Source organism: Leptodactylus fuscus, chromosome 9 (genome assembly GCF_031893055.1).
Source record: "Leptodactylus fuscus isolate aLepFus1 chromosome 9, aLepFus1.hap2, whole genome shotgun sequence".
Taxonomy (NCBI): domain Eukaryota; kingdom Metazoa; phylum Chordata; class Amphibia; order Anura; family Leptodactylidae; genus Leptodactylus; species Leptodactylus fuscus.
This window is the reverse complement of record NC_134273.1, coordinates 69,787,674-69,801,366: the sequence shown is the minus strand read 5'-3', so window position 1 is coordinate 69,801,366 and position 13,693 is coordinate 69,787,674. Positions and strand designations below refer to the sequence as shown.

The following is a 13,693-nucleotide window of genomic DNA, read 5'->3' as shown; positions in this document are numbered from 1 at the left end:
CTGCTAATGTCCATTCAAAATCTTGCATGGACATTAGGAGCAGACAGTAGCTTTGTCCGTGACATTTTTCATTGATTTCAAAGTGAGCCGCTCGCTTTTTTTCCCTGCTAGCGTTTTTTTTTCAGCTAGCGGGAAAATGAAGCAACACGCCCTATCTTTCTGCGGATTACACAGCTGAGTCACCCGCAGATCGAGATTCACTGGCGATAGGGCCCTAATCAGGAGCAGGATGCCACCACTGAATGCCAATGCGGATAGCCGCTCGAAGTGTGAACATACCCTAACAAGAGCTGACAACACTGATTGATCTCAGTGATGATGTGAGGCTCAGGAGAGCCATACAATGGAAAGGGAAATGGAAGTGACGCTAGGTTCACACTAGCGTTCGGCACTCCGTTCTGTGGTTTCCGTCTTCTGCATGCAAGAAGACGGAAACCACAGACCGGGTCCAGCGGTGAGCGTTTTATGCTCTCCGCCGCGAAACCAGGTTTTTTTAAAAACCGGACACAGAGTACTGCATGTCCGACTCTGTGTCCGATTTAAAAAAAACGGTTTTGCGGCAGAGAGCATAAAACGCTCACCAGCGCTCACGGCCGGACATCTTTCAAACCCATTTAAATGAATGGGCTTGAAACAGTCCTGCAGGTTTCCGTCTCCTGCCTCTGTTTTTTGCAGGAAACGGAAACCTGCAGAACGGAGACTGGGCGCAGATGTGAACGAGCCCTGAACAAGTATGCATACCCTCCTGTCCCTGGCACTTGTCCACTGCTGTTTCCCATTCCTGAATCCTGAGCCTCATTTAATGGCTGAGACCAACTAATGGCCTCTGGTCACTGGTAAGGAACTGGTGATGTATGTGAATGATGTCACACATTTTTCTCGACAGTCACGTGAGGCTCAGGGCAGATTGCTCCAAATCCAGCCGACTCTGTTAAAGAGGACCTTTCACCATCTGGGGCACATGCGGTGTAATACACAGCTAGAAAGCCAACAGTGCGCTGAATTCCACACACTATCGGCTTTCAATTTCTGTGCCCCCAGTGAAGAGCTATCGGTGCCGGTACCATAGCTCTTCACTGTCAGAAGAACATTTCTGACAGTCAGTCACCTTCCTCACAGTAGAGTCTATTGCGCTGTACTGTGAGAGGGGGAGCGTTCCTTACTGCCCAGTGATGACGCTGAGGAATTTCCCCCCAGTTCTCGTCTATGGACTAGCACTATCAGGAGGGGAGGGGGCGTTCCTCACCGCTCTCACAGTACAGCACAATAGACTCTATTGTGAGGAAAGGCGTCTTTGACTGACTTTCAGAAAAGCCCTTCTGACAGTGATGAGCTACGGTACCGGCACCAATAGCTCTTCACCAGGGGCACAGAACGTGAAAGCCAATAGGGCGCTGAATTCAGCACACTGTTGGCTTTCTAGCAGTATATAAAACCGCATGTGCCCAGGAGGTGAAAGGTCCTTTTTAAACATGTTCCCACTAGCATTGCTAGTGTCCGTTGCTAGCATCCGTTGCAAAATGTGAACCACAGACGCTAGCAGCTCTGCCATAAATCCATTAAAAATCCCTTCGATTTTAATCTGTTGTCCGTTTTCACAAAATCCACCACATGTCCGTTTATTTTAGCGGACATAATAACGAGGGTGCAAGACTTCTGTGTCCGTTCAAAATAAAAGACTTATGATGAACATTAAAGAGGACCTTTCATGACTTTGGGCACAGGCAGTTCTATATACTGCTGGAAAGCCGACAGTGCTCTGTACAGTGTGAGCGGGGAGGAACGCCCCCTCCCCTCCTGATAGTACTCGTCTATGGATGAGCAGAGGCTCACAGACTGTCAGGAACGCCCTTCTGATGGTGAAGAGCTACGGTACCGGCACCGCTAGCTCTTCACCCGGGGCACAGATCAGGAAAGCCAACAGTGATCTGAATTCAGCGCACTGACAGCTTTCCAGCAGTATATAGAACTGCCTGTGCCCAAAGTCATAAAAGATCCTCTTTAAGTGTCTGTTATGTTTTAACATTTATGCCTATGGCTAATGGACGGCCATCTGTTATATTGTCCGTTTTTTCTGCGAATGCTCAGAAAGTAGAACAAAAAAAAGGACGATATCGGAGTGTGCTTTCTGTGTTAGTTCCTGTGTTTTCCTACATATTCGAGTCGCTTGGCCTTGTTTCCTTGTTAAATTGGCCACAATTCTTCCATGAAGACCAATTCTGGCCAAACCTCCATTCAGTCCAACTGGTTTCTGATAGTTCTCAACTGATGGTACTGCTGAGCATCTTCCTATTTTCAAAGGGGAGAAAGTATGATGTTATTTTTCATCTGCATTAAGTTTCCTTGGCTGACCACCATGTCTATTATCATCAACGTTGCCCCTTTCTTGGTGCTTCTTCAAGTTTGACCGTAACAAAAGGCTGCTTGTACAATCAAGGAGGCGTCTGATTGGATCCAAATTTATTCTGCATCAGGACAAGAACCCCAAACATGCAGCCAATGCCGTTAAGAACTATATTCAGTTTAAAAAAGAACAAAGGGTCCTGGAAGTGATGATATGGCCCTACAGAACCCTGGTCTCATCATCATCCAGTCTGGGGAATACATGAAGAGACAGAAGGATTGGAGCAAGCCTACATCCACAGAAGTGGATGTGTGCATAGCTCTCCAAGATGTATGGAACAACCTCCTGGCCAAGTTCCTTCAAAAACTGTATACAAATGTATCGAAAAGAATTGATGGAAGGCAAAGGGCGGTCACACCAAATACTGACTTCATGAACATCTTTGTCTCTTTGCTTCATTCACTTTGTGTTTTGTTAATTGCCAAAAATAAACTATTATCACTTTATTTTCTTTGTATTGCAGCATTTTTTCACCTACCTAACCATGCTTACACACAGGTGCAGTTTTACATAAATATATAGTACATGCACAAATGCACACAGGAATACTTACATACACACATAGAGGCATACATCAGGAAAGAAATAAAACACAAATTCACACATAGAAAAAAAAATAAATGCATGCACCCCTAATAGTGGAGATCCACTACTGTAGAGGTTTGACCCTGCAACTCTGGCCTGCATTGTACTGACATCACTGAGTACATCCATCGCATGGGAGCTATTGATCATCAGTCTTTGGTAGTAAGCCACATGTATAGTTAATGTTTTACTGTTTAGTTAGTGCTCAGACGAGCAGGGTTTTGTTTGAAGTTTTTTGCCTGAAGTTAAGGATGTATTTTAATTTCCTTAAACTGAATGTTTATTTATTTATTTAGCTGTTTTTCCAAATAAATCGGTTTGCACCAGACATCGCGTCCCTGTCTCTGACTGGTTGGGTCTGCACCATTCCTGTTACCCAGCTACCTTCCCCACACCTATTTGTACAATTTAGTACAAGTTCCGTATCGCGTCTTCCATTAATAATTCAGTCAGACGTTTGAGGAAGAGGATGCAATGCGATTATATTCTATGCTGCATTGTATCTACTGCAGTGTATATGTCTTTGTTGTTTGATGTGAGAATGGATAAGAAGATGCTCCTATTGTCTGTAGCCTACTTTGTATTCCTTGTTTGTATGTTTTATAAGCTTAAATGAAAAAGGCTGTCAGCTTTATGAGCTTTCTGAAAAGCAGAGACCAACCCATCAGAGACCAGCTGAGTTACAGACCAAACCATCAAAGAAGTTATCTGATGGATTCTATACTGAATGGGACCGAGCAGCTTGCAGAGTAGGATATGCAGGTTGTAGAAGAGGAACTGAGAAATTTTTTTGACAAAATCCATTTACAAAAAATTGTTTTACATAAAAATACATGCATTGCTATTCAAAGACATACCCCCCCCTTCCCCCACAAAGAGTTTATAGCATTTTTTTTTTATTTTGGCTCCTTCATAATTTTTTTTCTTATTGATGAGGAAAATACTTCAGCAGTAAAGGATGTATCTATTACTACTAAAGGGCCCATCCACATGGCCCAATTTAGAGCTTATTTTGAAGCAAATTCTACCTCACAATCAGTGCCAAATTCTGCCTTGATTCTGCTATTCATTGTATTCAATTAGAGGCAGAGACTGAAGCAGTACACAGAGAAAATAACCATTTTGATTGACCTTACCGTGAATTGCGTGGTTGAAACCTGCAACACGATCAACTCTACTCATTAGGTCCATTCATCTGAGCCTAGTTGTCAGGAATCTCACTTTAACTGATGTTGCTTTTAGGTTTCTGTGCCAACTTGTGAACCTTATGGTCTTTCCTATGCTCACCCAATTTGCAGGTGAGGAAGGATATTTCAACCCTGTTCTTGCTCAATCAGGTGCCTGCTAATTGGTTATACCTAAATCTATTTTCCAAGATGTAAATAGCAAAACAGTGCCTCTGCTTGCTGTCCTCTAGGGGCAGCCCCCTTAAACATCATGCACGTCTTTTTCAGTAAGCCTTAATGCTATGATGCGAGGTTTAGCCAAACTAGTATTTCTAAACCTCGCATCATATCATTCATATCAAGTCCTTTTGGCTTCATGAGTGGCACAGGTGAAGAACTCCCAAAGTTTGAGGTTTGGGTCAAACCTGAAACATTTGAAAAATTTGGGTTGAATCCATATTGATGCAAACCAGTTGGCTCTTCTCTATTATTTAGTTAGCAGAGCATTAGCACATTTTCTCCACTGTTTGCCTCAGCACTTGGTGACCCCACTCTGTAATTTGTCTGCCACTTCATGGCTGCCTTTTCAATAATACCACTTACAATTAATATTAGAATATCTGTGAGGGAAGAAATGTCACAAACTTGTGACAAGGTTTCAAAAAGCTCTTTAGAACATGCCATTCTTTCACAAATGTTTGTACAGGCAGAAAGCTTAGCTATTTTGCACACCTAGGGCAATAGGACTGAATGACACACTTGAATTATATTATTAAAAATTGTATACAGTATATTAATCTATAGTATCATGCTAAAGACTTTTATTTATTGAGACTTTTTAAAATGTAGTTCCTTAACCCATGTTTTATTGAACCTGAAAGATGTAGATAAGATTGTTCCCCTATATTCTACCAGCAAGCATCCATAGAGTTTTCTAAGGGCATATGGTCAGTAAAGGCTAAAAACAAATGATGATCTTCATAGAACTGGTTTCCAGTTTGATGGAAAGATCTGTATGTGTGTGGGGAAGGTAGCTCGATGGCAGCAATGATGTGGACCCAACCAGAGACAGGGACACAAAAACTCTAGTAAGCAGCAAAACCCTGCTCGTCTGAGCGCTAACTAAACAATAAAGTACTAACTGTATGTGTGGCTTACTACCAACCACACAAGAAAAACAAAAATAACACAATACAGTCTCACCAGACTCTCAGTGTGTCAGGACACTTGGGGCTGAGGCCTACTCAAGACCCGCACTGGACCACATATGTGTCAAAAACCTGGTGCTGATATAGCGGGACTCCAGCATTCTGCCTGTCACTTTTTTCACAATGTAATAAAAAACCATGCACTTCTACTGGGTAATAGTGTTTGTTATTTCGCTCTTTCCTGTCTTGTTTCTTGCTATACTGTCAGATTGCAATGTGTATAGTGTTAAGTGACCTGACATGTTCAAAATACTATGGAAATAAACACCTGCATATTTGTAATATATTCCAAAAAGTTTTCATATATAGCAGCCAGTTACAGCACAGCTTTCATCTGGTACCCGCTTCCGAAAAGTGAGATCTGCACCGCGATTCTTTGCTATGGGCACAAATACAATTTCTCTTTTAGACAGCATCATAAATCTGCCTCGTTTTGTGTTACGTATGATTCTGCATCTAGAAGAATGAAGTGTGTTACACTGTTTAAGCAGATTTTTCATGTTGTCTCTTTTCTGCCCGTGCTTGTAGAAATTGCCCACTCCAAATCGACTTGCCTGTGGCCATATCAGTTTGCATGGAACATCTGTTTTAAAATAAACAGGCTTTTACATTTAAGGTGACACCGCTAATAGAAATATTTTTTCAGGCAATTGCCCCTTTGCTTTTCTGGCCTCTTCTGACTTGCACACCAAAAACACATTAAATATACAACAACACATTAAAAATACAGTACACAGACTCTTAACAGCTCCAAGACAGTTTAATTTTTGATTTCCCCCAAGTCCAACACCTGATCTACCATATGCTTTGAATCTTTGTAGCTTCAAAAGATTACATGCCAGTCCCCGAGCATGAATAGTTAGAAGTGTGACAGATCATTTACACCAGAAGGTCTAAGCTTAGATTCCTTTTAAATAGTACAGAATAGAATATACAATGAATGTATAAAGCGGTGGCATTATAGCAATTACTGGATCTGCATTAACAGTTCTGGCTAGAAGTAGGGATTTAATACTTAGAACTTGTAGAAAAAAAAACTTTTGCAGGGAACCGGTCAGTACATCCATGCTATCCTAACCATGGGCTGTATAAAATACCGTACCAACATTGTCGTTACAAAGAAGGCTGTGGCATTTCAGAGAAAATAATTCAGGCCGAGGTCCACCGTTGTGGAAGCGTAGCAGCAAAAAATTCTGTATTTTATATTACGTGCAAAGTTTGCCAGAATCCCATCCACATACTGTAGAAAAAAATCCACAGCGGAAAAGCTGTGCTTTCAAAAATACTCGCAATAACAACATGTCAATTATATCTGCAGAAATGTTGGCGTTTTCTGTATAGGTAAAATAGGGCCAGAGAGTCCACAGAGGAAAACTCTTAGGCTTTGTGTGGGAATGCAAAAAAAGAAGCAATGCGTTTCTGCGGTTTTTTTTTTGCATCTTTTCGCTATGTGGGGTCTCAGGCCTGGTTCACATCCGTGTCTGGGTTTCCGTTCGGGAAGTCCATGGCGGTTATTTTAGTTCAGTTATTACAGTATTCACAAGCTTTTACATTCAGTTTTATTTGGACCAAAAACATCCAAACCTGAACTTCTATTATACTTTGGAGTCTGCTGTTATACCCCAAGCTTATTATACTTTGGAGTCTGCTGTTATACCCCAAGCTTATTATACTTTGGAGTCTGCTGTTATACCCCAAGCTTATTATACTTTGGAGTCTGCTGTTATACCCCAAGCTTATTATACTTTGGAGTCTGCTGTTATACCCCAAGCTCCAGCGCTGTTCTTTGTCCTTTTCCAGCCTCCTGAATGATGTCAGGAGCCACTGATACCAAATAACAGGCCTCCGTGACGGAGCCCAGGGCTGGTGAGCATCACGTGCTCAGACTCTGGGGTCTGAAGACTGTTTGGACAAACAAAACCACTGGGGAAACCTTGCCTAACACATAGTAATACTTTAAAAAGGGCATGGCTTAAATGGTCACCATTATTCGAAGTGCAATAGCTGATTGATCACGATTTAGGTAAAAATCACCCAGCCAGAAGACTATCTGCTTCCATGATAGTTGCTAGTGTTTCCATAGGTATAATTGACATACTGTGATTTCCAAAAATACAACGGTTTTGTAAAATCACGTTTTCGCCACGAGGAGATCTGACCTTAAAGTTGGTGTAGGAGTAGGTTCATGTCAGAATTGGAATCACAGTTTAGCTGCTATTGCTTTAAGGTTACTGTGCCATCCTGTGAAGTTTCTGTGGTGTTCTTGTAGGCTAATTCTATTATCAGCTGAGGCAGGATGTTTACACGCCCTGCCTCCTCAGCCTGGTGCCTGCTATTTTGTTGTACCCAGTGCGGCATTGATATCCTGATTGTTTGTCCTGGCTTGTTCAATATTGACCTTTTTCTTCTTACTGGAATTCTGCTCGTTTCTTGATTTTGTCTCTGACATTACCTCTCGGACTGACCTTTGCCTTGCTACTGAAAATCCTTCTGTCTCCTGATTGTGACTCTAACATTACCTCTCAGACTGCCTTTTGGCTTGGACATGTTCATTCTCCTGATTTATCCTCCTGGTTCTGATCTACTTTGTAAGGTATCATGGGTTTCTGGTTTGACCAGTTTGTGGAGAGTTTATTTCTTGTACTAGTTTCTGTGGTGATAGCTTGGGACCCATATTCTGCAGAAGTCCATCTTACTTCACTGCTGGTGGTGGTGAAGGCATTTTGGTGTCTAGGATCTATCTCTTGGTACTATATATATATATATATATATATATATATATATATATATATATATATATATATTTTGTTGTAAAGTGTACGGTAAGGTGGTGGACGGAGTGTATATCTCGCCTGGTTTCCTCAGCCAGGCGAGATGAAGGAAAGCCAGGGTAATCATATTCTAGCAGAGCATAGTCTGCTGGAACTCTTGTTCCACATTATGGGCTGGCTTTTCTGGACTGGAGGGCAGGTTGGTAGTTGGAGCCTTCCAGTCCACACCCTTACTCCACCACGGGTTTTGCCCTGAGTCCGGGGCATTCACAGGTGAGCTTCCTTAGAGCTATTTACTGGGGAAGGAAGCTCAGTTAGGAGCCCTGGTACACACAAGGAGTGTGTGAGGAAAACAGGTACCTTGTGGACTTTGACTGGCTCATATGGTGACTCAACCTGCTGTAGGTCAGAGAGGTAACCTGCTGTATAGCTAGAGCCGGACAAGGCTTAGGTTTTGTTTGTTGTTTTGTTTCTTTGCTGGCACCGTGTTTTATGCCGAATGCTCAAATAAAACACTGGACTTGTTTATTCTACTACCTGTCTGCATGGTGTCATTGCCGTTCCCAACTGTGTGAGCTGAACCCCTTACAATATATATATACTATACAGTATATAAACAACTAGTTCTACTGTTGTCAGCCAGTTCTTGCAATTTCTGATGTTTACCCCAGAGACTATATCACAACAGGTTTATTATGCCTTCTCAGTCATTTTTCTTACATACAAGGCTTAAAAAGTTGCAACATTGCAACTTTTTTAAACTCTGCACTGCCTTCACCACTTACCCCCAAACAGGGTGTGGTGATTGTGCATAGGTGGGGCCAAAAATGACTCCAGCTACACAGTCATACAGTTTAGGCATGTCTATGCCAAATTAATATGACTCTTACATCTTAAATTTCATCTTAGGCCCGGTTCACATCTGCGCATGGGTTTCTGTTTGGGGAGACCACTTGGTGACCCCCCAAACGGAAACCTAATCCGCATTAAAAAGTGGTAACCTTAGGAAACCTGCGGCCCCCTAGACTATAATAGGGTCTGTGTGGTCTTTGCAAGAAAAATGCGTAGAGAAAAGTGCTGCTAGCATTTTTCATGTGAGAGGGAAACAGAATGACCTGATTGCAGATGTGAACTGGGCCTTAGAAAGCTGTCCATTATGAAACCATATCCTTTATATGTACCATACAGTATATCTCCGGATATCCCTTAGAAAATAATAAGATAAGATAATCCTTTAATAGTCCCACAGTGGGGAAATTTCAGTATGTTACAGCAGCATAGTAATACAGATACAGGATAATACACAGTAATATATTACAGACGTAGACACACATATGCTGAGATGAGAAGATATACTAGGAGTCCATAGCAGCTAAGGAACAGAAGAAGAAAGAAGGAAGACTTCAGAGTCATAATCATTAGTTCTCTGTGCGGAGTGATTTTCGCTTGGACTGATGTAGATTATACAGCCTGGTCGCTGTTGGAAGGAAGGACCTGCGATAGCTCCTCCTCACACTTGGGGTGAAGCAGACGGTCACCTACAGAGCTGCCAATAGTGCTACAATAGTCCATTGTAAACAACTCTCTTTTGGTGTGCTGCGATGATAAATTGCAAAGCCAAGCTTCAGGGACAGAAGAGAACAAACTATATTTATGGTATATTTTTAACATCTAGTTGTATGTCTTTGAAATTAGATGTTTGCGTATCTTGGGTTACTTGAACTGTGCATTTTGCCTGTTTTGTAACAGAAATGTTTTGCAATTTTTTGCAATTTTGTAAGTTGTTTGCTTTTTCATAATCCAATCATTGATCATTAAATAATTTATGCTCTCTAGTTATTAGTCTCTTCTTTCAACCATGTCATGACCAGGCTATTTTTCTGGGTTGTGACTTGACACACTTTCATTTTTTTTTTTTTTTTGCATATGCAGTTTTGAAGGCTATAACATTTCAGGTTTAGGTTATTAAAATAATTTTTGTGCGTTTTTTTTCCCGATTCTATCTAGAGCTTTATTTTTATGTAATTTTTCTGATCTTTTTTTTTTTTTTTTAGCTTTCTAAATGGGTAAATATATTAAAAAAAAAGGTTAGTTTTTCACTTTTTTAATTGCACAAAGTATTAGTAAATTTTCCTTAAAAATAGTTTTCCCCTCCATTATTATGTAAGAGCTCTTTATTTGCAGGGAAAGCTGTAGTTTTTATTGCTACCAATTAGAGATGAGCAAATAATATCAGAAACTGCAGTTTCGAATAACTCACTCCATAGGAATGAATGAGAGTGGCCTGCTGCCGGCGCTTAACCCCTTGCTGTTCGCCCGCTCCTATTCATTCCTATGGGACCGAGGTATTCAAAACTACTCTACTACCAATTTTTGGTATGCATCTCTTGTGATCACTTTTTGTGGCTATTTTTCGGGAGGAATCGAGGTAACCAAAATATGTTAATCTGCATAGTGCAAAATATTTTTTATACTGCATTGACGGTAGGGGATAAATCTCTTATTTTAGGACAGTAAGGACTTATATGTACATTGGGATACTTAACATGTTTGTTTAATTTTTTATTTGCTTTTTAAATTTTTTTTTTACTGTAAATCCCTTCCAAAAAAAAAGTTTCTGTGAGATCAGTCTATCAGTCTAAAATTCAGGTTTATTTTATTAACTTTTTGCTCTTGGATATCAATGTAATGGCAGTGGGAAAACTGTCAGAAAAATGAACATTCAGCTTAGGCGATTTAACGTAATGTTGTAATTTATACAATATACCACTAGATGGCGACCTCAGCTTATTTATTAAAAATATTATGGGCACTTACCAAGTGCCTAAATTTCAGAAACAAAGAACATGATTGTAACCACCAGAAATATTTTGCTTAGTTTTGAGCTGTATGTTTGCAAAGACACATGACTTCTGATCAGTGGTATATATTTATTTGAGAAGTGAATATAATGCTAGTCTCTGGATGTTTAGATTCTGAAATGATGTAGTTGTGTATTTTGTTTTACTTTACGTAAGTATTATGTTTGAGACTGTTTGCATGCCATGGTAAAAGTGCTGACAAGCTCCACATATATACCCACATATACCACATAAAATCCCATTTTTCGCTGGTATGCAAAGTATGCAAGTTCTCTCGCAGCACTGGGGGCGGGCCCCAGCGCTCAAACAGCACTGGGGGCGTCCCCGATGCTGCGAGAGAACTCTCCAGCACCGCCTCCATCTTCTTCAGGAATGGGTGGTCTTCGCATCTTCTTCCGGGGGTTGGCTCCAAACTTCTAGGCCTAGGGCAAAGCCGACTGCGCATGCCCGACGGCCACAAGAAAATGGCCGCTTACACAGTGTTGTACGAGTTCTCTCGCAGCATTGGGGACGCCCCCAGTGCTGTTTGAGCGCTGGAGCCCGCCGCCAGTGCTGCGAAAAAACTCATTTCATACCGGCGAAAAACAGGATTTTAACCGAACGACGAAACAGCCCATTCATTTCTATGGGAAGCGCACGTATGCCGGCTCCCATAGAATGCAATGGGATCTGTTTTAACGCCGCTGATTCGGAACATTTACATTTATCATGATCAGCGAGTGTATACTCCGTGTGAAGGGGCCCTATGACTGTTTATTATTTTACTCACTACCCCCTTGGGTCCCACTTATTATTATACAGTACATACCAAACATTGGTACCAATACAAAGTACAACTTGCCCGCAAATAAAGAGCCCTGATATATCTCCATCAACAATACAGTAAAAAAGTTATAGGTGACAGAATACGGTGACCCCAGGAAAATTGTTCATTTTGAAAAAGTGATGTTTTCTTTGTAAAAGCGATAAAACATAATAAAACAAGTATAAATATGGTATCGCCGTCATCCCATCCATTTCGTCAGAATCCCATCTACTTTGCAAGTAAAATACAGCAGTTTTTTTGCTGTGGCGTTTCCAGCACAGCCAAGCGCTGCTTTTCACAATGTGGGAACCTGGCCTAATAATCTATGCTATTGACAATACTACTACTACAATTACACTAAAGGGATTGTCAGACAAAATAAAGTCTGCAGAACGTTTCTCCTGCTCCACATTCAACCTGTCACAGCCAGGTTGAATGTGGATGGACTCATGGTGGTCGGCGCTTCCTTTCACTTCAATAAGAACACAAGTGATACCTGAAATACATCACTCGGCTATCTCCAGTGCTCGCTTTCACTTCAACGGCAGTGTATGCCATCTAGACATGGCAATTTTTCTATTTTAGTTTTTTAGTTACTCTTCTTCCTGGGGTAAACAGGTGACGATAAATGGAGAATTTACTTTACTCCTAATCATATCTTTGATCATTGCACATTCCTGTGAAAATACAGTAGAGAAGAAGGTTTTTCATAGATCTGCCTTTTTCCTCCTCCTCCTCTACCATTACACCCAGATTATTATTGAGAAGGCCCATATTGTCAGTTTGTACTTACTTACTATTTATGCAATTGAAGGATAATTTTGCATTATTTTTACTTTCCTTGTCAGTTATTCTCCCTGCCTTAATCTTTGCCCCATTTATTTGTGTCTTACGCAATTTATTTCTGTCTTTATAATTTTTTAATGCCACATCACTACCTTCTTGTTTTAGTATTTTAAATGCTTTATTTTATTCCTCATTGCATATTGGTTTTCTATGATTTATAACCCGCTAAACCCCATATTTATATATTTTTCTCTGTTTTTGAAAATATCCCATATTCTTTGTGTTCACTTCACTTTGAGGACTTTGCCCCAGTTTATGCTACTAAACTCCTCTCTCACCTGGTGAAAATTGGCCTTCCAGAAGTTTAGTGTTTTTGTTCCCATCTCTACTAAACATCTTATTAAAGTTACATGACAACTTATTATGTTGTGGTCACTATTACCTGGTCAAATGACTCCTGACCTCCACTTTTAGCAATCTGTCAGATCAGTTTGTCAAAATCAGGCCTGACAGTGCCACGCCTCTTGTTGGGTCCCACACTAGGTGTGAATGGTAATTGTCTGTTATTCCGGACAAATTAGAGAGATATCCAGTCCTAATTAGTATTAAATGTCCAACAATATTTTTTATTACTTTCCATGAGTGACTGTGTAACTGATACACCCAGCAAATTGTCTGATATTAATAACAACACTAGTTTCATTCTTTTTTTGTAGTTGGAGATACACCATGGATGAATTTGATCTCTCGCTGGAAAGTTTGTTTTATAATGGACCGTCCCAAGACAAAATGTAAATTCATGTGTATATATGTGTATATGTGTGTGTGTGTGTGTGTGTGTGTGTGTGTGTGTGTGAGTGTGTGTGTGAGTGTGTGTGTACGAGTAACCAGTAAACTTATCAGGTCCTATTTATGCCAAACTAAAGTTGTTGCTTGTTATCTTAAGGAAAGCATTGTAGGATTGGTTGTCCTAAACAGGATGTTGAAGGAATATCCAGATAAGTCATCCTTGGTGGAATAGAGAAATGGAGCTCCAATAGATCAATGTCTGATTATCCTGAAAGTGTTATTCTAGATTCTTTATTCTCAGATTATGCTAATAGGTTT

The 13,693-nt window shown here is 40.6% G+C and overlaps 1 protein-coding gene across 1 annotated transcript in view; it reads left to right on the top strand.

Annotated features, from left to right (window-relative positions):
- Window positions 1-229: 229 nt before the first annotated feature.
- The window catches only part of HFM1 (helicase for meiosis 1), an 82,262-nt gene continuing 68,798 nt past the window's right edge, over window positions 230-13,693 (top strand). Inside the window, exons 1-4 of the mRNA XM_075287178.1 lie at window positions 230-267; window positions 3,597-3,738; window positions 4,232-4,287; window positions 13,303-13,377. Of these exons, the coding sequence (XP_075143279.1) occupies window positions 230-267; window positions 3,597-3,738; window positions 4,232-4,287; window positions 13,303-13,377 (311 nt within the window). The remainder of the gene's footprint in view (window positions 268-3,596; window positions 3,739-4,231; window positions 4,288-13,302; window positions 13,378-13,693) is intronic.